Here is a 25,030-nt window from a genome sequence, read left to right as displayed (position 1 = left end):
AAGGAAACAAACAGCACTCCTCAAAACGTAAGTTAACTCCTGAGGCCTCCTTGGCACTGGAAAGGGTTAACCAGGCCCTCCAGGACATGCACCTTGTTCGATTCTACCCCTCCTCTCCGGTAAACCTTCTAATCTTCAACTCCACCCCCACAGTAGTAGGGGCATTGTGGCAAGACCATGGGGTTCTTGAGTGGCTTCACACGCCAGTAGGAGGAACTCCAAGACTCCTCACTGAGATAGACGCATTAGCATTCATGGTTCGCCAAGGGAGAAATAGGTCTGTGCAGGTCTTAGGGAAAGAACCGGATTTAATTATTCTGCCCTTTTCTCTCACAGATACAGAGTGGCTTATACGCCATCATTCCCGCTTTGCCATAAGCTTCCTGGGGTTTCCAGGACAAATAGATAACCATTTTCCTTCCAATAAATTGATAGCTTCTTTACCTCTTCTGCCTCTACTAGCACCTAAACTTTTCTCTCGAGATCCCATTCCTTCTGCTCCTACAGTCTTCACTGATGGTGGAAAAAGGGAGCTGCTGCCCTTATATATTACCCAGACAAACAATCTCCTAAACCTCTCTTTACTGAGCTTCCTGAGAATTCCCCTCAGTACAAAGAACTTTATGCTGTTTTCCTTGCATTAAAAGCTGTACCAGAATCCTTCAACCTTTTTTCTGACAGTGTCTATACTGTTAACTTACTTCCATGTCTTGCTCGTTCTTATGTGAAAATTGATGACAACCCACTTTCCCCTCTCTTGATTCAAATTGCCTCTATGCTCTCTTCTCGAACCCAACCACTATATATTCAGCACCTTCGTTCCCACAGCCCTCTTCCTGGTTCCCTGTCCAAAGGGAATGCTGCAGCTGACCGCCTTGCCTCCACAGGAGCTCTCCTAGTCTCTGTCTCTGATCCTGCTGATTTCCATTCTCTAACCCATGTTAATCTTAAAGGCCTTCGAGCTCGATTTCCTGATGTTCCCTTACCACAATTAAAACATATCCTAGCTACATGCTCTTCCTGTGCAAGTCTCATAAAAACACCTGCTATTCAGACTCTTGGGGTTAACCCCCAAGGCTTAAAAGCTAATGCTATTTGGCAAATTGATGTCACCCACATACCAAACTTTGGCAAACAAAAATATGTGTTTGTCTCAATTGATACCTTTTCTAAATTTATGTGGGCAACAGCTCAGACAGGAGAAAGCTCTAAAAAGCTTATAAGCCACATGCTCTCCTATTTTGCTGTGATGGGCTTACATCCTCAAATGAAAACTGACAATATACCTGCATTTACCAGCAAACAATTTAAAGATTTTTGTTCCCTCTGGAACATTACTCATACCACAGGCATTCCCTATAATCCACAGGGACAAGGCATTGTTGAGAGGGCCCATCAAACTCTTAAGGCTCAACTGAATAAAGACAAAGGAGGAATGTATCCCCCCAATATCCAGCTAGCAAAAGCCTTAACTACATTAAATCTCTTTAATATTTACAATAACTCAGACTTACCTCCTATTATTCTTCACTGGCAAACACCATCTACTCTCCCATCTATTAAGGTCAAATGGAAAGACCCACTTGATAAAATTTGGAAAGGGCCTGACCCTCTATTGACCATGGGAAGAGGTTTTGAATGTATTTTCCCTCATAATTACTCTAAACCTGTCTGGGTTCCTGCCCGCCATGTCCGACAATACCCTCATGATGGCACTGTTATCCCTGAAGAACAAGAAACACAAGAGGACTAGATGCAGGATACATCCCATGATCCATAATATGACATGGCAGAACCTACAAAAGTTGGCTCACAGAGCCCTCTCTCCCACCCCTTCCCTGAATGTCTTATGTTATGAATGGCCAGTTGTGTTTTGTGAGTGAGTGTGCTGAGTGACCAAAAATTTTTGTATGACCCATCTGCTCAGAAGTACTCTAAATGTTAAAACCATTGTTACTGACATGCATTAACTCTCTAAGTAACCTGAGTCTGCTTATAGTCCAAAGTCAATTATAGTAAACCTCTAACTTGTTACAAGTTTTATTGTTTTTCACAAGTAAGTGATTACAGCTATCAAGCCTTCATATGAGGAATCATCTGTTCACATGGTAAGGTATTAAACTGTAAGAAGTTCCTCCATATCCAACCTATGTGAATTAGCAGCATTCACATATTCTTGTAAACTTCACTGGTGTATCTTGTCTTGCCACCTTAGGCCTGCCTTTGTCAGCCAACAATTTAAAGATGTTTCCCTTTATAACATCACCCATGCCACGGACATCCTTTACTACCCCCAAAGACAAATGACTGTTCCCCTGGACATCACATCCACTGACTGCTTCCCTTAGACTTGAGATATGATCCTACCTCTTTATATCAATGGATACATTCCCCCTTCCTTACCTGTATACCCTTAGTTGTGGGACCCTAGCTTGTTTTACTTCTTCTCCTCACAATAGGTCCTATAATTCTTTTTTTTCAACATTTTAAATTTATTTATTAATGAGAAAGAGAGAAAGAACCAGACTCACTCTGGTACATGTGCTGCCAGGGATCGAACTCAGGACCTCATGCTTAAGAGTCCAAGGCTTTAGTCACTGCACCACCCCCCGGACCACAGTCCTATAATTTTTAACAAGCTCATGGCCTTTTGCGGCAACAGATTGATGCCATAAAGATGCAACCTATACAAACTCACTATCATAGGCTGGGCATGGCAGAATATTGAGTTGCTGTGGAGGATTTGCCCCCCTCCATCAGAACATCCACCATGTAGAGGGCTGGCTAGCCAATGACGGGTAAGAGGAAACTAGCACTATCCAGTCAACCTAAGACAGGGCATCTGGTACTACTGGGCAAAAATAACCAGGTGTTCCAATGACGGGTAAGACGGAAGGCTGATCCCCAACCTAAGACAGGCACAGTCCACCCTGCCACAAAACAAAGTCCGCCAAACATCAAAACATGATATAAGACAGGGGGACATGTGGGGAGCCACATGCGCCCTCAAGGTTGCTATTGGCATGGCCATAGAGTTTATGTTAAAAGATAGTTCCTGGAAATTGGGCGGTGGCGCAGCGGGTTTAGCGCAGGTGGCGCTAAGTGCAAGAACTGGCTTGAGGATCCCAGTTTGAACCCCCAGCTCCTCACCTGCAGGGGAATCACTTCACAGGCGGTGAAGCAGGTCTACAGGTATCTTTCTCTCCCTCTGTCTTTCCCTCCTCTCTCCACTTCTCTCTGTTTTATCCAACAACCACAATATCAGCAATAACAACAATATAATTACAACAAGAACAACTAGGGCAACAAAAGGCAAGATACAAAAAAAAAAGGGATAAGATAGTTCCCGCTTCCCTACACCCTACACCTTAGAGTCTTTGTTGAAAGATAAGGTCTTTTTCCCCATGAATCACCCAGGACCTTCCAGATAAACGGTTGACTACCATGACAAATAATATAAAATATAATCATAAATGAATAGGAAAGATACATCCCCCAATACTCAGTTGGTCAAGGCACCAAACCTCTTTTTCGATAAAGCATTCAAATCAGATGCCCTGCTAACCATGAGAAGCAGATTGTTTATGTTTCTTCCACAGGAATCCCAGAAAAAAAAACATCTGGACCCCTGCACACCCTGACATCACCCACTAGATGGCACGACTACAGTGGCACACCCCCCAAAACCCTAGATGTCACCTGACGCGATCTGAAGAATCTGATTTGCAGACTCCAAGGACAGAACCTTTATACTGCCTGTCTGCCTTTCCTGCTTTTGCTTTGACCTGTCACGTTTTGGCGTTTCCAGCTCACAATCTAAAGAAAAGCAGAATTCCAGAGGCTGACCTTTCTCATGCAGCATTTCATCCCCTGCCATTTCTCTCCCTAGTCACCTACTTTGGACTGAGGCTTCTATCGGACTTGCTGGTATACCCTTTGGACACTTTAGACAATTTTACAGCAGCTTCCTTCCCTCCATGTTGCTGGTTTTTCATAGACTGGCCCTGAGTAGTTCATAGACTTTACACACTGTTGCCCTGGGCATTAGATAAAAGGAAAGAGGGAGATGCTGGGAAATTGTGCCAATGCAGTCACATCTGCCATGTTGTCCCCTCAGGCTACTGCTAGTTCCCGGGAGAGTTGGGACATTCTCAGAGTGCCTGTTCAGCCATGTTGTGCCCTCAGGACATTGTCTATATCCCTGCGATATCTGGAATGCTATGGTTACTCCTCCCCCTTCCCATTCTCATGAAAGCTACTCCTATAAAAGCCTTTCTTCTTCCGCACCTCTCTCTCTTGCTGGCACTCCACTCTGGTGTTCAGACGCAGGAAAGGTTACTGCGTGAGGCAGCCATTTTCTCTACCTCCACGTGGCCCAACCTGCTTCTCTAACACCCAACTCTGAGGTGCCAGCGCGAATAAAGATTTGTGTTTCCTCTTCGCTCCGGACCCTCTCTCTCTCTCTTCTCTGCGGCCTGCGCACTACAACATCTGGCTATACAACAACTCCCAAGGCCTCCTTGGCACTGGAAAGGGTTAACCAGGCCCTCCAGGACATGCACCTTGTTCGATTCTACCCCTCCTCTCCGGTAAACCTTCTAATCTTTAACTCCACCCCCACAGTAGTAGGGGCATTGTGGCAAAACCATGGGGTTCTCGAGTGGCTTCACATGCCAGTAGGCAGAGCTCCAAGACTCCTCACTGAGATAGACGCATTAGCATTCATGGTTCACCAAGGGAGAAATAGGTCTGTGCAGGTCTTAGGGAAAGAACCGGATTTAATTATTCTGCCCTTTTCTCTCACAGATACAGAGTGGCTCATATGCCATCATTCCCGCTTTGCCATAAGCTTCCTGGGGTTTCCAGGACAAATAGATAACCATTGTCCTTCTAATAAATTGATAGCTCCTTTACCTCTTCTGCCTCTACTAGCACCTATACTTTTCTCTTGAGATCCCATTTCCTCTGCTCCTACAGTCTACACTGATGGTGGAAAAAGGGGAGCAGCTGCCCTTATATATTACCCAGACAAAAAATCTCCTAAACCTCTCTTTACTGAGCTTCCTGAGAATTCCCCTCAGTACAAAGAACTTTATGCTGTTTTCCTTGCATTAAAAGCTGTACCAGAATCCTTCAACCTTTTTTCTGACAGTGTCTATACTGTTAACTTACTTCCTTGTCTTGCTCGTTCTTATGTGAAAATTGATGACAACCCACTTTCCCCTCTCTTGATTCAAATTGCCTCTATGCTCTCTTCTCGAACCCAACCACTGTATATTCAACACCTTCATTCCCACAGCCCTCTTCCTGGTTCCCTGTCCAAAGGGAATGCTGTTGCTGACCGCCTTGCCTCCACAGGAACTTTCCCAGTCTCTGTCTCTGATCCTGCTAATTTTCATTCTCTAACCCATGTTAATCCTAAAGGCCTTCGAGCTTGATTTCCTGATGTTCCTTTACCACAGTTAAAAGATATCCTCGCTACATGCTCTTCTTTTGCAAGTCTCATAAAAACACCTGCTATTCAGACTCTTGGGGTTAACCCCCGAGGCTTAAAGCTAATGCTATTTGGCAAGTCGATGTCACTCACATAGCAAACTTTGGCAAACAAAAATGTGTTTGTCTCAATTGATACCTTTTCTAAATTTATGTGGGCAACAGCTCAGACAGGAGAAAGCTCTAAAAAGCTAGTAAGCCACATGCTCTCTTGTTTTGCCTTTATGGGTATGCCATTTTTTCTGAAAACAGACAATCCATCTATGTTTACCAGCAAACACTTTAAAGATTTTTGTTCCCTCTGGAATATTACTCATACCACGGGCATTCCCTACAATCTACAGGGACAAGGCATTGTCGAGAGGGCCCATCAAATGCTTAAGGCTCAATTAAATAAAGATAAAGCAGGAACATATCCCCCCAATATCCAGGTAGCAAAAGCCTTAACTACATTAAATCTCTTTAATATTTACAACAATTCGGACCTACTTCCTATTATTCTTCACTGGCAAATACCATCTACCCTCCCATCTATTAAGGTCAAATGGAAAGACCCACTCGATAAAATTTTGAAAGGGCCTGTCCCCCTACTGACCATGGGGAGGGGTTTCGCATGCATTTTCCCTCAAAATTACTCTGAACCTGTCTGGGTTCCTGCCCGCCATGTCCAAATATAACCACAGGATGACGCTGTTATCCCTGAAGAACAAGAAATACTACAAGAGGACTAGATTCAGGATACATCCCAGGACCCATAATACAACATGGCAGAACCTACAAAATCTGGCTCACAGAGACCTCTCTTCTACCCTTTCCCTGAATGTTTTATGTTATAACTGGCCAGTTGTGTTTTGTGCATGAGTGTGTTGAATGACCAAAAATTTTTTTTGCATGACCCATCTGCTCAGAGTACTCTAAAAGGTAGTTGACTTTATATAAAAATGCTGGATGCAGCCAAAGTTTCTGGAGACATCCAGAAACATTCCAACATTTTTGTTTTTCTCCCTTTTTGATTTTTATATATAGTTTTGGCATATATGTAAGTGTTTAGTGTTAAACTGTGTGACTAATGACAGATATAAATTTGTTTTTAAAATGATATGTTTTTATAACGGAAGTTTGTTTTTTTCATCCAGTGTGTTATAACTAAATGTTTATGGGTATGTCTCAAGTTTGGTAACAACTTAATGGTCAAAAGTGTAACCGCACAGCTACATTATTACCAGGCAAGGTAAAAATTAATTTGCTAAGGTAACTATTTAAGGTAAAAGTCTAAATGTTTAACTTGACAATACATTCCCAAAACTAAAATATAAATTCTCTATACAGGACACTTTTGGAGGGCCCCCAAAAGTGCCCTGTAAACTATTTTGTGGAACTTAATCCACAACAGATCTGGCATCAATCTGGCACTGTAAATGTTAAAATAATTTTCACAAAAATGTGTTAACTCTCTAAGTAATTTGAGTCTGTTTACAGTCCAAAGTTAAAATAGTTAAAATTCAAAATACATATTTTAACTGAAATTCGTCTCAAGATCCTGCTGTAGAGACTGCTACAGGAGGTCACATTAGATGACCTTTAAATAAAATCATAAAGATATTTAAACCAATTATAATCATCGAGATATCAACTAGAGTAAACTCTAACTTGTTACAAGTTCAAGTTAACCACGAGAAGCACATTGTTTGTGTTTCTTTCACAGGAATCCCAGGAAAAACCATCTGAACCCCTGACATCACCCACTAGACAGCACAACTACAGTGGCACACCCCCTGAAACCCTAGATGTCACTTAACGCGATCTGAAGAACCTGATACACAGACTCCAAGGACAGAACTTTCTTAATGCCTGCTTGCCGTTCCTGCTTCTGATTTGCCTGTCACGTGTTGGCGGTTCCAGCTGGCTATCTACAGAAAAGCAGAATTCCAGTGGCTGACTTTCCACATGTAGCATTTCATCCCCTGCCATTTCTTCCCCTAGCCATCTACTTTGGACTGAGACTTGTATCAGACTTGCCGGCACACCCTATAGACACTTTACACAATTTTAAAGCAGCTTATTTCCCTTCACGCTGCTGATTTTTCATAGACTGATCCTGAGTAGTTCATAGACTTTACAGACTGTTGCCTTGAGGACTATACACTGCCAAATAGCCCCTCTGGTGGGTCATGCCCTCCCACCTCCCCCTCATTATGTACTCTTGCCCCTCCCCCCCAAACAGGGAACATTCCTTTACATACCAGTCCCTCCCTTGACATCACACTGGCTTTTACTACTATCATGTAGGTTTATGCCCAAAAGGTTTCTGCTCACCCCTACACCATTGTTCTTCTGTCATAGATAGTCTTTTACAGACTTTGAACCATATTATGCAATGACTAGATAGAAAGATTAAAAAAAAAAAGATGTAGAGATATTGTGAGGAGATGGTTGAGCAGGCTGCACTTAAACCTATGATATGAGTCCCTCCAGGTAAGTCTCTCTCTCTAAAGAGGGGTTGAGCACAGGGGGACACATAAATCTCACAAGGTTGGAGGCCATTTAAGCCTTCCCTCCTCCACAGAAAGTCCTACATCTTCCCACCTTAGCATGGAATTCCTTAAAAACATTTAAGCCTGCTCCATTCCATATTTCTTTACTGTGTCCATTTAGATATAAAGGGAAAGGAGGAGATGATGCTGAGGAATTATTTTGATGCAGTCTCTGCCCCCAGGTTTTACCACGCCCCGCGAAATCCTAGCAGTGCCCCCTTCAACCAATCCTGCCCCTACACGTCACCCCTGGTTGTTGCCCAATAAAAGCTCTCTCACTTCCCCCCTCGTGCTCTCTCTTGGCTCTCTCTCAGCACCCTCTCCTTCTTGCCCGGTGGTGACGTAGTGGGGATGGCCATTGTCGGCTGACTCCACGTGGCCTGAGCCACCCCCCCATCCTATAATAAAGATTTGTGTACCCCACTTGCTCCGGACCTCCTCTCTCTCTCTTCTCCGAGGTGCAGCCCGACACCTGGCCCCAACCTACAGCCCCCAACTCCCCACCTGCAGGGGAATTGCTTCATAAGTGGTGAAGAAGGTTTGCAGGTGTCTATCTTTCTCTCCCCCTCTCCGTCTTCCCCTGCTGTCTCCATTTCTCTCTGTCCTATCCAACAACGACAACAATAATAACTACAACAATAAAGTAAAACAGCAAGGGCAACCAAAGGGAATAAATAAGTAAATAAATATTTTTAAAGTTTTTTTTGAAAAAAGAAACAAGCCACAGACCAGGATGCCTTTTTGTGATGTGGATGCATGTCTTTTTTATATCCATCTTTAAATATCTTATATTAAGTCATGGGTCCCTTGGAATATATTCCTAGCTTCTTCCAACATGAAGACTCCAAATCTCATCTGCTATATTCTTGTCATAAGGTTCATGATTATTAAACAATTTGTTCTGCTTTATATCTTAATGGTTTTCAGCCACCAATTTTCAGATGTTACCATAATGCCAACCTGACTTACCTGAGCAGACATCCTCACCAATGTGTTCTGGAACTCTATCACTCTACTAGAGAAAGATAGAAACAGGATGGGGGTATGGATTGACCTGTCAATGCCTATATCCAGTGGAGAAGCAATTACAGAAGCCAGACCTTCCACCTTCTGCATCCCATAAAGAAATTTGGTCAATACTCCCAGAGGGACAAAGAATAAGAAAGCTTCCAATGGAAAATTTATGGAACTGTTTGCTTTTATCCCACAATCTTGTCAATTTTATTAAATATGGAAAATTTATGGAACTGTATGCTTTTATCCCACAATCTTGTCAATTTTATTAAATAACTAATAAAAGATCATACACATCTATATGGCAGAGAATAGATTCTAACCAACTTGCTTGACAGTCCAGTATCACACAAAGACAATTTTTTAATTATGTGTCTGAGGGGTGGCACATCCCAGAGAGTGCACACGTTACCTTGAGAAAGAATGCACGTTCAAGCTCCCAGTCCCCACCTGCAGAGAGAAAGCTTCAATAGTGGTGAAGCAGAGCTGCAGGTGCCTCTTGTTCTCTCCCCTCCATGTTTCTATTGCCCCCTTTCCTTTCAGTTTCTCTATCAAAAATTGAAAGTTTTCATTATTATGATATGTTGTCACTGGCCTCAATTTTGCAACTTCATACACCCATATCTATTTTTAGAAATAATGTCAATGATCTGGATTATATGCACACTTCTTAGAATTTGGCTGAACATAGGACTTTACGCTGTTTTGAACAGCAAATCTCAGTAAAAATATTAAGGGAGAAATATTGGGGGGGTGAGTGTGATTTCTCACCTGACTCATGTAGCTCACTTGGGAGGATGCATGCTTAACCATGTGCAATTCAGTTTTTTGAAAGTCCCCAGTATACCAAGTGGAAGTAAAATGACACTGAAGGAGGACCAGATGGTGGCACAAGGACCCAGGTTCAAGCCCCTGATCCCCATCTGAAGAGGAGCACTTCATAAGCAGTGAAGCAGGGCTGCAGGTGTCTCTCTGTCTCTCTCCCCCTGTCCTTTCAATTTCTCTCTGTCTCTATCCAATTTTTAAAAAACTATAAAAAATGAAAATAAAATCAAATGACTCTGAAGGAAGCTTCAATGCTGTTGTGTCTCAATTAAAGAAAAAGGAAGAGGGTGTCGGGCAGTTGTGCAGCAGGTTAAGTGCAGGTGGAGCAAAGTGCAAGGACCAGCATAAGGATCCTGGTTCGAGCCCCTGGCTCCCTACCTACAGGGGAGTCACTTTGCAGGCGGTGAAGCAGGTCTGCAGGTGTCTATCTTTCACTCCCTCTCTCTCTGTCTTCCCATCCTCTCTCCATTTCTCTGTCCTAACAATGACACCATCAATAACAACAACAATTTTAAAAAGGGCAACAAAAGGGAAAATAAATAAATATTAAAAAATGAAAGAAAAGAAAAAGTTGGCAAAGTTGACACAGTAGATAAAGCTTTGGATTCTCATAAGGGACTGGACAGTGGCACACCCAGTAGGGCACATATTACATGACAGGGAGTTCAAGTTCCTGGTCCATATCTGTAGAGAGAAAGCTTCAAGGATAATGGAGCAACACTATAACTATATCTCCTTCTCTTTATCTCTATCTACTTCTCTCTGTCTCTTACCTTTTATCAAACAAAAATGAAAAAAACAGTTGGACAGTGTTGTGTCTCTGTTTTTCTCTCCTTCTCTATGTCTTTGTGCCTCTGTAAGAAAAAAAATGTAGCACAAGGACCGGCATAAGGATCCCGGTTCGAACCCCGGCTCCCCACCTGCAGGGGAGTCGCTTCACAGGCGGTGAAGCAGGTCTGCAGGTGTCTATCTTTCTCTCCTCCTCTCTGTCTTCCCCTCCTCTCTCCATTTCTCTCTGTCCTATCCAACAATGACAACAACAATAATAACTACAACAATAAAACAACAAGGGCAACAAAAGGGAATAAATAAAATAAATTTTTTTAAAAATTTTTTTAAAAAAAAGAAAAAAAATGTTAACTGCCAGGAGCACTGGAGTAGTTGGGTAGGCATAGAGTCTGAGCCATAACACTTGTGGAAAAAGCTTTCTTACAAAAAAAAAAAAGTATGAGGTCCTGAGTTCAAACCCCCCCCCCAATATCCCATCTAACATGCTAGAGTGATTCTCTAGTTCTATCACTTTTTCTCATTAGCAAGCAAATCAATATTAAAAAATAAACATAAAAAACAATTTAAAAAAATTTTTTGGAAAGTAGAAAATCTAACTCTAATAACTGCATTTTCACTGGGAATTTTTGTTCACACCATCTGAGAGAGAGAGGGAGATGGTAGGAGAGAGGGAGATGGTAGGAGAGAGGGAGATGGTCTGAATCCTTCAAATTTTAGTTTGGCTGCTGTGCTGTGGTATTTAAGCTCAGGCTGCTGCTGCTCGTGTTACCAGAACAACTGGTGAGGGAATAAACAAACAAACATTTTCCAGGCTAGTTAACTAGAAAAAGTATGTCACATACCATCTTCCTGCCTCCTCCCATAGTCATTCCTTTTCTGTATTACCTTATGCAAAAGTACACTGGGAGAGTATTTTAATAAATATTTGTGTCAAGTAGACACTAAGGTTTACCCTTGTTACATCTGTAAATATGATGTTTGATCCCAATTACCAGGGAACTTTTAACAGTTATGTCTCAGACTGAAAAAATAAATACTATATATGAAAATATATATACTTTATATATATATGTATATATATATATTCTATTTAAAATGTGCAATTTGGTCTCAGTTGAGCCTGAAGTAATAGCTACTCTTAAGGAATTTCACAAAACCCAGATCACCTGGAATCTTTGGCTAAATTAACAGGAAGATTTGGTCCTGTTAAAGGCTCGGGAGATGTATAAATGACTCCCAGAAGTTAGCTAGTTAGAAATCAGACTTATTAGAGCAAGCCAGATAATTCACGTGAATACTGTATTGGAGAACCCCTGATTTCTTAAAAGATAACTGAATTATAACACCTGTTATTTCTTTGCTGAATTGCTTTTACTAAGAGCTATGTATTATACTAGACATGTCAGAAATTCTTTGATATCTCTGTAGTTCTGTCTCCAGCCTCCATAGTGCTTGGCTAACATCAAGGTAAAGGCAGACTGACATGGGGACCAGTGGTGGCACACCTGGTTGAGTGCATATGTTACAACGCACAGGTTCAAGTCCCCAGCTCCCACCTGCAGGGGCAAAGCTTCACAAGTAGTGAAGTGGGGCTGCAAGTCTCTCTTTCTCTCTCTCTATTTTTTTAAACCAGAGCACTACTCAGCTCTGGCTTATGGTGGTGTGGTAGATTGAACCTGTGTCTTTGGAGCCTCAGGCACAGGAGACTTTTTGCATAACCATTCTGCTATCTACCCCTGCCCCCTTCTCTCACTCTCTATCTCTCCCTTCCTCTCAATTTCTGGCTGTCTCTATCCAGATAATAAAAAATTGAAAAAAAAAAAACAGATATACAGGTAACAGGTCAAATAATAGAGGCCTTACCTGATATCCTTAAATCATACATACTTTCTTCGAGTAAGGTCAGTATTTACAGAATCTGACACAAGTCTGATAAAAAGTGACCTGCACACTAGAAGAGATAACACTCAAATTTGCATACCATTAATATGTTTATATATACCTTAAGATGCTTATACTTAATATAGCTGTATGCATACATACCAATAAATGAGAGGACAAAGCAGCCCATGTAGGAGATTGGGCAGAAAGATCCCAAGGAGACTTTTGGCAGAGCATGCATCAGAACCTCACGTAAGGTGCATTCCAGGTATCTGCCACTCCACATCCTCTCTTTTCTCTCACAACTGACGGTTCTATGAAGTGTATTTCTCAATGATGAGACTCAAACAAAACTCTGCTCCCCAGCATCCACAGAACCCCAGAATGTTTTTTCCAATATAATGTATATTTTTTCCAATATGGTTTGTCAAACTCATGACCCAGTTTTGTGTGCAGTCATCTACTACACTGTAAGAAGCCTCAGTATTCTAGTATTTTTATCTCTCCCTTTTCTGCTTTATGTCTAAATAGGTGGGCTGGAGTAGTAAAGCCAAGGAGATGATAAGAATGTAAAAGAAAAATAAATTGATTTTGGGATTGGAGAAGATAATGTAATGATTATACAAAAATACTTTGGAGGGGTCGGGCAGTAGCGCAGCGGGTTAAGCGCACATGGCACTAAGTGCAAGGACCAGCTTAAGGAATGCGTTTCCAGCTCCAGCTCCCCAACTGCAAGGCAGTGAAGCAGGTCTTCAGGTGTCTGTCTTTCTCTCCCCCTCCTCTATCAATTTCTCTCAATCCTATCCAACAACATAAATGACAACAATAATAGTAAGGGCAACAAATTGGGAAAAATGTCCTCCAGGAGCAGTGGATTTGTAATGCAGGCACCAAGCCCCAGAAATAAACCTGGAGAAAAATTAAAATAAATCTTTTTTCTTAAATAAACTATTTATTATTATCATTTGCTTTTTATCAGAGCACCACTTAACTCTGGTTTATGGTGGTGCAGGAGATAGCTCTTGGAACCTAGAAGCCTCAGGCACTAAAGCATTTTTTTTTTGCCTCCAGGGTTATTGCTGGGACTCAGTGCCTGCACTACGAATCCACTGCTCCTGAGGGCTATTTTTTCCCCATTACAGTTGTCTTTGTTGCTGCCCCTTGTTGTCATTACTGTTATTGTTTCCATTGATGTTGTCGTTGGACACGACAGACAGAAATCGAGAGAGGAGGGGAAGACAGGAGGAAAGATAGACATCTACAGACCAGCTTCACTGCCCATAAAGTGACACCCCCCCCCCCGCATGTGGGGAGCCCGGAGCTAGAACCAGACTCCTTAAGCCGGTCCTTGCACTTCACTCAATGTGCTGCACTACTGCTGGAGCCTCAGAAAAAAATATTTTTTAGGTTAATGATATGCATATTAATTACCTTTACTTTCCCAGAGTTAGCATCACTAGCTAACTATCATCATTTCTCTCAGATGAATTCATTCTCTAACACAAATCCATCAGCAGATACTTTTGAAGTGGCAGAACCCTACTGAATAGGCCACAACTTCTCGGTTTCTTCTTCACATAGAGTAATCCAGTTTCTCCATGGAGAAACAGCTTTGTTCTGTCTCCCACCCCAAAGCACACTGGTTACATTCATTCATTATATGTAGTGTTGATCTCATTCTTCTTGATGTTTTTAGCTGACTTTTCCACTACATTGAAGAGCTAGCATGAGATTTTTCTATAAGTAACTATTTCAGAAACAGTGCATTGGTCTGTGCCTTACATAAAGTATTGTGCTTCTTGTATCATATTTTTAAATTTTCTAACTAAACAAAGGCCACATTCTATCACAATGGTCTGTCAGTAATACAAGAAGAGGAATGCACACAATGTTAAAAATTAATGAAAGATACTACATGCTGACAACTATTTTAACATATTCTAGAGCAGATGAGTAGGATTCACTATTTAAAATACTGTGTATTTATAACATAATTTAAAAATGGTTAGTTTTTTTTTTTAACCTCAACACATTTTTATTAGAATAAGACAAAGACTGTTAACAAAGCAAACTGTGGGCTCAATAAAAACCAAAACAGGCATATATTTTTTAAAAAGGCTTGAGTTCCTAAAATATAGTGCCTGATGAAATTATGTTAAATAATTAATCAAACTAAGTGAGCTTTTCAAATGAAAGTTATGAATTTAGTTTTTATTATATTTAAAAACTCATTCTGGTGGTCCAGGAGGTGGCGCAGTGGATAAAGTGTTGGACTCTCAAGCTATGAGGTCCCAAGTTCAATCCCTGGCAACACATGTACTAGAGTTATGTCTGGATCTTTCTTTCCTCCTACCCCCTCATTAATAAACAAATAAAACATTTTTTAAAACAGGTCCAAGAAGGATTCAGAGGACCTAGTGGGAGTTGTATTATTATATGGTAAACTGGGGAATGTTATGCATGTACAAACTATTGTACTTACTGTTGAATGTAAAACATTAATTGCCCAATAAAAAAAGAAGAAAAAACTTTAAAAAAATCTTTAAAAAATAAAAATTAATTCTTTAGAATAGAAGAGAGTGTCTTTATAAATTTCTCTAAAGTAAATAATAAAACAAGTACAATCTTGCTGCCTTTATTCACACCTGACACTCATATAGTTGATGTAGAATAATAAAAAGCTTTGATGTCATTTTGGCAAACAACATCTTAACTACTAGCTTCATACCTCCTTCAGAAGGTCCCCTTCATCATTCATTTCAGCACACTTTTATTTAAGATGATATTAGAACCACACTGTCACCCAGCAAATGCATTCAACATGTATTTATATATATACCTGCAACAAACACTGCTGATGATGAATTCCATTGAGACTCTTTCCAGAGGGCTCCAGCAGGTAAAAAAAAACAAAAACAAAAACAAAAACTAAACACCACAATCTGATGTGTAATGCCCAAGGCACAGTGCACTAGAACAGTCGAATGACAAATGCTCATTTATGCCTGACTTCCCACAAACAAAGGGCATAAAAAGCTTAAAACTGTGTTGATGGACTTTCTTTTTTTTAACCCACTGAATTTTTGTTACATAACAATTATATTCTGGAACAAAATCTATTGTAACACTCAGATGATGAAATATTTATTAGACAACCGTTCTATCAAAGTCCATAGACAAAAGCACGACTGGAAAAAAAAAAAAAAAAACAGCTGTATGTGACCCAGATTTCTATCAGTAGTAAAGAGTCCCTCATTTGTAATTCTCATTTTTCTTTCTAGGGTTCCTTCTAGCTTCTAAATTAATTCTGGGCTTTTGGTGTATATCTTTCTTTAACCTTTCCAGTCTTCCAAATGTCAATTTGTGACAACCCCAGCACATTTTTAGTTGGTCACAGTGAACATGAAATCATCTACAGGTTACCCCTATGTGGTCCCAGAAACAATCTTAACTCAATCCAAGGAAATAGGGAATGCTGTCTCAAAGGGAATCACTTGGTTTCCTTAACAAATGCAACTTGATATGAAAAACATAGGAGTTAGAAATTAGATCACTTACAAAGTCTTTTTCACATACCAGTGAATAGCCTCCTTCTCCAACAATTCCTTCCCAGGACTTGATAGATCACTTACAAAGTCTTTTTCACATACCAATGAATAGCTTCCTTCTCCAACCATTTCTTCCCAGGACTTGAAGGCTGAAGGAAATCAAGGTTAACATTCCAATCTCCCAGCCAGGCCTGACTTTTATTCAACGTCTGCATTTTCTTAATCATTTATTCATGTTTGTTGCAGTCAATTCTACTGTTTTCCTGTTTCTATGTTCATCTTTTCACTTACCTCTTTCTTTGTCTCTTTTTTTAAAAATTTTATTTATAAAAAGGAAACACAACTCCACACAATTCCCACCACCAGCTCTCCATATCCCATCCCCTCCCCTGATAGCTTTCCTGTTCTTTAACCTTCTGGGAGTATGGACCCAAGGTCACTGTGGGACGCAGAAGGTGGAAGGTCTGGCTTCTGTAATTGCATCCCGGCTGAACATGGGCATTGACTGGTCGATCCATACTCCCAGCCTGCCTCTCTCTTTCCCTAGTAGGACAGGGATCTGGGGAAGCGGAGCTCTAGGACACATTGGTGGGGTTATCTGTCCAGGGTCTGTCCAGTCTGTTCAGGCTTGGTTGGCATCATGCTAGCATCTGGAACCTGGTGGCTGAAAGAGAGTTAACATACAAAGCCAAACTAACCATTGACCAATCATGGACCTAAAGGCTGGAATAGTGAGGATGAAAAGCTGGGGGGGGGGGTCCTCCATTTTGTAGATAGCTAGTAGGCATATTTTATATTCCAAAGGGCCTGTGGCTATAGTAGTTATTTTTTTTCCTGAGCCTGAAATCTGATAGACAGGTGGATCCAAGTTATTGTCTGGGGAGATGATGTCATGGCTGGAAAAGGAACAGAAAGCTGGATCAGGGAAGAGAGTAGCTCCCTAATATGGGAAAGGGGTATAAATATTGTTGACTGTAATCCTCATCAATTTGATTTGGTCTGGAGCCCATATTCAGCTTAGGAGCCTATGTGACCTCTGCATCCCTCTAGATCTGAACTCACATTCTGTAGTTATGAATAGGAACATTCCAAGCTGCCCCAATATAGACCCACTTTCCTCAGGTGTAGCATAGAGTGTGTTGTCCATCCACCCTTCAGAGGATGGAATATTCTCTATCATTGTTGATCCAAGTTAAGGGCAAGGTCCTATGGGGGGCAGAAAGGGATCTATTTTGTTGTTCCTCATAGAGGTGACCGGTAACAATGGAGAGAGGGATTTTATTCAAGGTCTGGCCCCATCAAGCCTGTTTGGGAATCTCAGGACTCCCCTGAATAGGGCCTCAGCTGATGGGGCAGCCTGATAGTGACTAAAGAGTCATCATTAAAGTATGCCAGTCTCTTGCTCTTATTCAGCTTTTGTAGTCCTTGCTTTGATAAGGTTAGCTTTGGAGTGAGTGCGAGAACTGTAATAGGAAGTAGGTGAGGAGGGTATCTAAGTCTAACTAGATACTATTTCATTATGAACTTGATACTGACTCACTGCAGACTATTATGTACTTTTGCTTTCAGGTATATATTTTGCCCTAATTTATGGATACATGTGAACATATGCTCTATCTCACACGACCTGGTCTATATCTAGGTTTTGGAACTTTGTTAGGAATTAAACCTCCTGGAATGGAATTAGAGAATACTATGAAAGGAAAAGTCTCACTCGAGTAATGAAGCTGAAGGGTTGGCATTTCACGCCTGAAGTCTCTGGACACAGTCTGAAGTGAAGCATGTTGATGTGGTACTCCTTGCATTGATTAGGTTGGGATCAGCAGATGCAATAGTATTTGGTATGAATTTTGGTATGAGAAGCATGCAGGAAAGTGAACCCCACCCTAGAGGTTTGAGAACTGGGGGAAATAAAGGCTTTATAGAGGAAGCGGGAGGTTCCTGCTGTCTTAGGGTTAAGAAGACAATAGATAGTTATTACTATAATCACATTATTTGGTGTCTCTCTTTTTTTTCTTTGTCTCTCTTCTACTTCTGAACCTCATCATCTTCTCAGTTGATACTCTGTAATCAAATCATAATATAGCTCTCAAATATACTGTTTATAACTTCTATGGAACTGCTGCCAAATTTGTTCTCTTTAACAATTAAAATACTTAGTATCTAAAAAGCTTTTTTTTCTCTCTTAAAATTAGAAAAGCTAAAGTGGGCTTCTATAGTTATTAACTCATTTGACTTTCACATAATTCCTCCCCATCCATGACTGTAAACTCTGATCACTCATCCACTTATTTTATCAAATCAAGATGAAGTAACAGCCAAATTTTCCAGACAATTGCTGTTTATGTAAAATACAACATTTGCATCTAATAGCCAATCCCTTTTATCTTGATCCTCCAAATGAAAAATAATTTTTAACTCTAATATTCAAGATAAATTGGAAATTTATTATATTATAAATCATGAAATTGTACATGTCTGACAAATAAATCATATAAACAAATATTAGAATTATGTTTCATTTCTAATACTTTTCCAAGCTATATACAAATGTATTCTTATTTATATAATTGCACAAACTGCACATCATACATCAGAGAGCTATTAAGTCAGAGATTCTCATTTCTAGTAATAAGCTTTTCAATTAGAATTTTTCTAATTCTAATGCACTCACTGGGCCTGTATCCTAGGGTCTTTAATCTCTAATTAAACTGTCTTTAACTTTACCTCATTATATTTAATATTTATTTATTTATGAAAGAGATAGGAGAGAAAGAACCAGACATCACTCTGGTACATGTGCTGCTGGGAATGGAACTCAGGACCTTACGCTTGAGAGTCCAATGCTTTATCCGCTGCAGTACCTTCTAGACCACCCTCATTAGTTTTCAAAAATAATTATACTTTAGCTACTTTTTAGATAAACACAGAGAAAAACTGAGAGGGCAGGGGGTCAGAAAGAGGAAAAGTGAGAGACACTTGCAGCACTGTTTTACTTATGAAATCTCCCTTGCATGTGGGCACAGGGGCTTGAACCTGACTCCTTGAACATTTTAACATATGTGCTCTACTGAGTGTGCCAGCACCACCCCCAACTCTTCCTCATTATAGATTGTTTGTGCACTCCAAACCTCAATATCAGCTACTTTAATAGATTTGCCTTATTGTCCTAAGAGTATAACTATATTTACTAAAAATGAGAAAATTGATAGATAAAATGAAATTTCAGGACAGCCGGTGAGGTGTGACCTGAACCCAGTTCCTGTGTGAATGTGTGTGTCTTTCCCCAAATTAGAGAGCAATTCTCAAACACCAGAAACATGTGAGAATTCAACTCAGCTCTGACATTACCTTCCTAGAAATAACATTTGATTCCACAGGGAAGAGAAAAGTACTGCTAGATATTTTCAAGATAAAGGACCCAAAATATTTATCATAAATAAGTTAGTAGAATACTTTTTGTACCTGTATATTTGAGACATAAAATTGAATTTGTAATGCTTATATGGTTACTAATGGAAATAAAAATAATTATTAACTCCATGGAAGCCAAAAAATTATATGGGAAGGAAAAATAATCATGTAATAATACTATATGGCTCAACTGTAAATAATGTAGTAGAATCATAATAGTGTAAATACTGAATATTATTTAATAATATAAATACTGAATAATATTACAATATTATTTTGTTAAGAGAATTAAAGAAGTGAAAAATATACATATAAATTCATGAGGAAAGGGAAAGAGAGCTAAATCTTCATTTATCTAATGTGAGAAGCTAATAATTAGTATCAGAAACATAAAATTGTAATGTATATATAAAATAATGATAATTTATTCATTATGTACAATTTCTAGAGATGCAGAAAACAAAAAGATTTAGGTAAAGAAATTAATTAATTTAGGTAGGAAATAGCACAGTGGATAAAGCATTGTATTCTCAAGCATAAAACCCTGAGTTCAGTCCCCAGCAACAAATGTACCAGAATGATGTCTGGCTCTTTCTCCTTCTCCTATCTTTACCATTAATAAATAAGTAAATAAACAAAATCATTTAAAAAAAAAAGAGAAAAATTAAAATTGGTTGCCTTGGAAAGGGAAGCAAAAATATATTTTATTTTGCTAATTGTTTAGCATATATAACTTTAGGGCCAGATGGTGGCACACCTGGTTGAGTGCACATGTTACAATGCACAAGGACTTGGGTTCAAGACTCTGGTCCCCACCTGCAGGTAAAAAGCTTCACAAGTGGTGAAGCAGAGCTGCAGGTGTCTCTCTGAATTTCTCCCTCTCTATCTTGCCCTTCCTCTCAATTTCTGGCTGCTTCTATCCAATAAATAAATAAAGATAATATTTATTTTAACTCTTCATGTATAACTTTAATAAATATAAGCACTGGACGAGAGAAAATGACTGTATTGATACTTTCTCAAGAACGTGATTTTATGAATTTTTGTTTATTTTATTTTTCCTTCCTTTTATTATTCTATCAGAGGTTTTATTTAAAGTCTTCATGTATATTTATGCACTTCATCCTCTGGCCTTCACAACTGTCTATAAATCTTATCATATTGCATTATATTTTACTTGTCTTTACATCTCCCTCCAAGTTAATACTTTCCTAAAGGGTCTGAAATACTTCAATTATAAATATAAAATGACAGAAAATAGGAGGGAAAAATTTTGTAGTGCTGGCTGAACACTAGATTTTAAGTGGTTATAATATTACGTTTATGAAATTTGAGTTATGATTCTGTACACCTAAAGCCTATAGAAAGCTTTAAAACAATATTGCTTAATTTAGAATTTTAAAGCAAAAAAAGAGTTTCTTGGGCCAGACAACAGCTCACTAGGTAGGATACATGTCATGTCATACTTGAAGCCCATGTTCAAACTCCCACCATATGTGTACACCACCATACCAGGAGATGCTGCAGTGCTCTGGCGTGTGTGTGTGTGTGTGTGTGTGTGTGTGTGTGTGTGTGTGTGTGTGTGTGTGTTTCAAATCTGGTCTGAAAGTGGTGGTATTATGCATGAGTGAGGCACTATCAAACACATTAAAAAAATTCCCTAAAGGGCTTAGATTCTAATCTTTAACTCAAGCACTTGGAACACTATCTTTTCCATAATAAGAGATCAATATACCTTGTTGAATGTTGAATGTTGAATGATTGAATGATATATGAGAGACTGAATTTATTATCTAGGAAAAGAATGTCACCTTATACTTCCATTATGAGAATTAAATATGCACTGCCAAAAAATAGATAATATCTTATGTCATTTTTAACCAAAATTTTATGATGACTTAGATTCAAGTGCTTTCTCTCTATTATATGAAAAACTCCTAAGTGTTCCCTAAAGAGATGGTTTATTTCAGAAAGTTATATATATTATTTACCCCTTTTCAAGATTGTTTAAAAATTATTTCAGAGGGACCTTATATTAAGAATGGGTTACAAGGGCTGAGGAGATAGCATAATGGCTATGCAAACACTGAGGCTCTGGGATCTCAGGTTCAACTCCCAGCACCACCATAAGCCAGGCTTTAGTGAGTAGTGCTATTGTCTCTATATAGTTAAATAATAAAATAGGGGCCGGGTGAGCACACGTTACAATGCATAAGAACCTGGGTTAGAGCCCCTGGTCCTCACCTGCAGGGGGAAAGCTTCACAAATGGTGAAGTGGTATTGCAGGTGTCTGTCTCTCTCCTTTTCTGTCACCCTCTTCCTTCTCGATTTCTGGCTGCCTCTATCCAGTAAATAAATAAAGATAATAAAAATAATAATAATAAAACAAATATTTTTAAATAATGAGTTACAAAGTGTACACAATATTGCATCAATTTGCATGCTACATAATAAAGGCAGAAATCAAGACAGGTCTTATCTTCTGATTGCATTTAGATAGCTTATAAACATTTTTTCTACAAAACAGATAATTTTAATCTGCATGCAAAATAAAAGCATACAAGAAAAAAATTAGGAAGCTGTTAGATTCTAAAATAATTAAGTCCAAGCTATTTTGAAAATTTTGGTTTCCACTGTGGGCGATCATAAAGCATGATGGGTAGTCATCTCAATGGTTCACAACTCATGTCTATTGGTATTGGTGTTTGTGTGTTGTATCAGAAAAAAATACTGTAACATAAAGAAACAAGAAATTAGTATGATTTAATTAAGCAAACATGCTATAGAAAATGAAAAGTTTTATTAATGGAGGTAGTGTTGCAGTGGTAGAAATCTGGATTTGCAAGCATGGGATATTCTATTTTTGCATCATGTGTCAGAGAGATACTCATTCTCATTCTCTTTGTTTCTTCTCTCTCTCAAAAATTAGATAAATGTTTTTAAAAACAAGAAAAAGAGGAGTGGGAGACAAGATAATAGTTATGCAAAAGGACTTTTGCCAGGCTTGCATCAAGGGAGAGAGACCAGGAACTCTTGACAGCATGGTAATACAATTCCTTATTCATGTGGGACCTCCAGGTTGGGACACGGGAGAGAAAAGAGAGTGAAACCAGGAACAGAAGTGGGCTTTATAGGGCAAAACCAGAAGTGGCAAGTCACAAACGGAGATGGCTGGGAAATGAGGTGGAGAAAAGAAAGAGCAACGGTTGCTAGGATTTTACCTAGCAGGATTAATGTACCCTGCAGGCAGGGTGGGTCTCAAGGTAGAAAGAAGATAGATCAAAGGAATGGGTGGGGAATCTTTCAGGCAAAATAATGATTATGTAAATAGGCCACAGTATCAGCAATGAAGGGGGGGGAGTGGAGTAGGGGCCTGGCTTAATGTCCAACATTTCCCTATGCTTTTACCATGCTTTCACAATTATTTCCACAGTCTTTTGCCCTTATCCAGCTTTTGTAGTCCCCCCCTTTTTTTTCTTCCTGTCATTACTTCTTTATCTGACAAGCCTGAACATTCTCCCAGCTGTTGAAGTGTTCAGTGACATTTGTTGTATCCAAACCAATATTAGGTCCATGGGGTCTGGACTTAAATTGGGGAAGAAATACTAATAGGATTTTAATGGGGTCTAAGTTAACCTTGAGTTTTATTGCATTAACTTTTTGACGATTCTAATAAAGGTTGTTCTAGGTACAATAATTGTCCTTTAATTGATATACTAAAATATATCAAGTTCACCTGTACACACTTAAAACTAGTGGTATCTTATTTACTCTATCATAAAAATATAAAAGTGCTAAACATCCATAAAATTTCTATGACTTTTGTTATAATTTCAAACTTTAACAAATGGGGAGCAGTGGGTTGATACATACTGTGTAGTCATAAGAACTTTCAGTAAATAGCCTCATTTAGTGAGTCAGAAGTTGTTAAAATTCTTCGTTTTTTGTTGTTGTTTTTTTTTTAAGAGCACTTTGCAGCTCTGGCTTAGAGTGGTGGAGGGGATTGAATATGGGACCTTAGAGCCTCAAGCATGAAAGTCCAACAGGACATTAAGCCAGCCACCTGCTCTCCCCCTGCTCCATTGCTGATAGTATGGCTTATTTACATAATAATTGTTTTGCCTAAAAGATTCCCCACCCATTCCTTTGATCTATCTTCTTACTAACTCAAGACCCACCCTGCCTGAAGGGTACATTAATCCTGCCAGGTAAAACCCTAGCAACCATTGCTATGGAAGCTTTCTACCTTCCAGCTCTTTCTTTTCTCCACCCCCTTTCCCAGTCATCTCCGTTCCCGACTTGCCACTTCCTGTTTTGCCCTATAAATCCCACTTCTGTTCCTGGTTTCGTTCTCTTTTCTCTCCCATGTCCCAACCTGGAGAAGGGCTGGCATTCAGAGCAGGAGGTGGCCATTGTGGTTTGGTGCCACATGGCTTAACCCGCTGTGCTCACACCTAACTCTGGGGCTCCCACATGAATAAAGAATTGTATTACCACACACCAAGAGTTCCTGGTCTCTCTCCTGTGATGCAAGCCTGGCATCTGGCACACCAACATGGGACCTACCCCACTCAGCCCCCAGATAAGTGTATAGGTGCTTGGCTCTCTGCAGCCTCGTGTTTACTGAAGGCACTGCAGTTCCTTTTCTCCTGACTTTCCTCCTTATGAAGAGGTTTACCAAACCCTCTACTCTTTTTTCATGAGACAGATTTTCTATCTCTGGGAAATTTTGCTCTGGACAGCACCTTGGATCCTCTTGACCATGGTCACAGCTTTCAGGAGATATGCAGGGCCCCCTCCCAAAAGGCTAAGGGACCTTGAAGCTGCAATCCAAGAGGTAAAGGAGATGGTCATTCCACCTACCCAGCACCATATATGCTTTCTAGAGAAAGCAAAGCCTGCCCTGATACTTATCCACCCTAATCCCTCTGCATTTTGCCCAGAGGCCCCCTTTTTGGCATACACGTGTCCGGCTGCCACCACCGCTTCTGCAGCCCCTTCTACTGCCACCATGCCACTATAGGACACAGAATATCTTTGCCAGCTTCAGTACAGAGCTTTTTCTCTGGAGCAAGTACACACATTCTCTGTAAACATTACCTCCAATAGACAGAGACCTCAGACGTGGTACCCGTATTCCTCCACAGATCTTACAAAACTTCGGCAGGTAATTAAGGATGGAGTTCATGCTCCATGGACAATATCCATTTTACAAGGCCTTCTCCAGAACCATAATACCCCCCAAGACTGGAGGGATGTAGCTCACACTACACTCTTAGGCCTGCTCTTCCTTCAATGGCAAGCAATTTTCAGGGACAAATGCCTGCAACAATCCCGCAGGAATAGTCATAACCAGCCTAACCGGGACTTTGAGGCCCTTTTTGGGGTGGGACACTGGGAGACAGGACTTCAGCAAGCAGATGGGAATTTTCCTCTGGCTATTTTGATCAGGTATGCCTCTGTGCATTACAAGCATGGGAGCGGTTAACACTCCCCATAGGAGTGGTCTCATCTCCCATTCTCTCCCTTTGC

General features: G+C 40.0%; 1 protein-coding gene across 1 annotated transcript in view; it reads right to left on the bottom strand.

Annotated features, from left to right (window-relative positions):
- Nucleotides 1–24,686, bottom strand: part of LGSN (lengsin, lens protein with glutamine synthetase domain) — an 81,241-nt gene extending 56,555 nt beyond the window's left edge. Inside the window, 1 exon segment of the mRNA XM_060190824.1 lies at nucleotides 24,599–24,686. Coding sequence (XP_060046807.1) covers nucleotides 24,599–24,686 — 88 coding nt within the window.
- Between the last annotated feature and the right edge of the window lie 344 nt (nucleotides 24,687–25,030).

The sequence above is a fragment of the Erinaceus europaeus genome, chromosome 4, assembly GCF_950295315.1.
Source record: "Erinaceus europaeus chromosome 4, mEriEur2.1, whole genome shotgun sequence".
NCBI lineage: Eukaryota > Metazoa > Chordata > Mammalia > Eulipotyphla > Erinaceidae > Erinaceus > Erinaceus europaeus.
The sequence above is the reverse complement of the archived record's forward strand: the minus strand, read 5'-3'. Positions and strand labels throughout refer to the sequence as shown.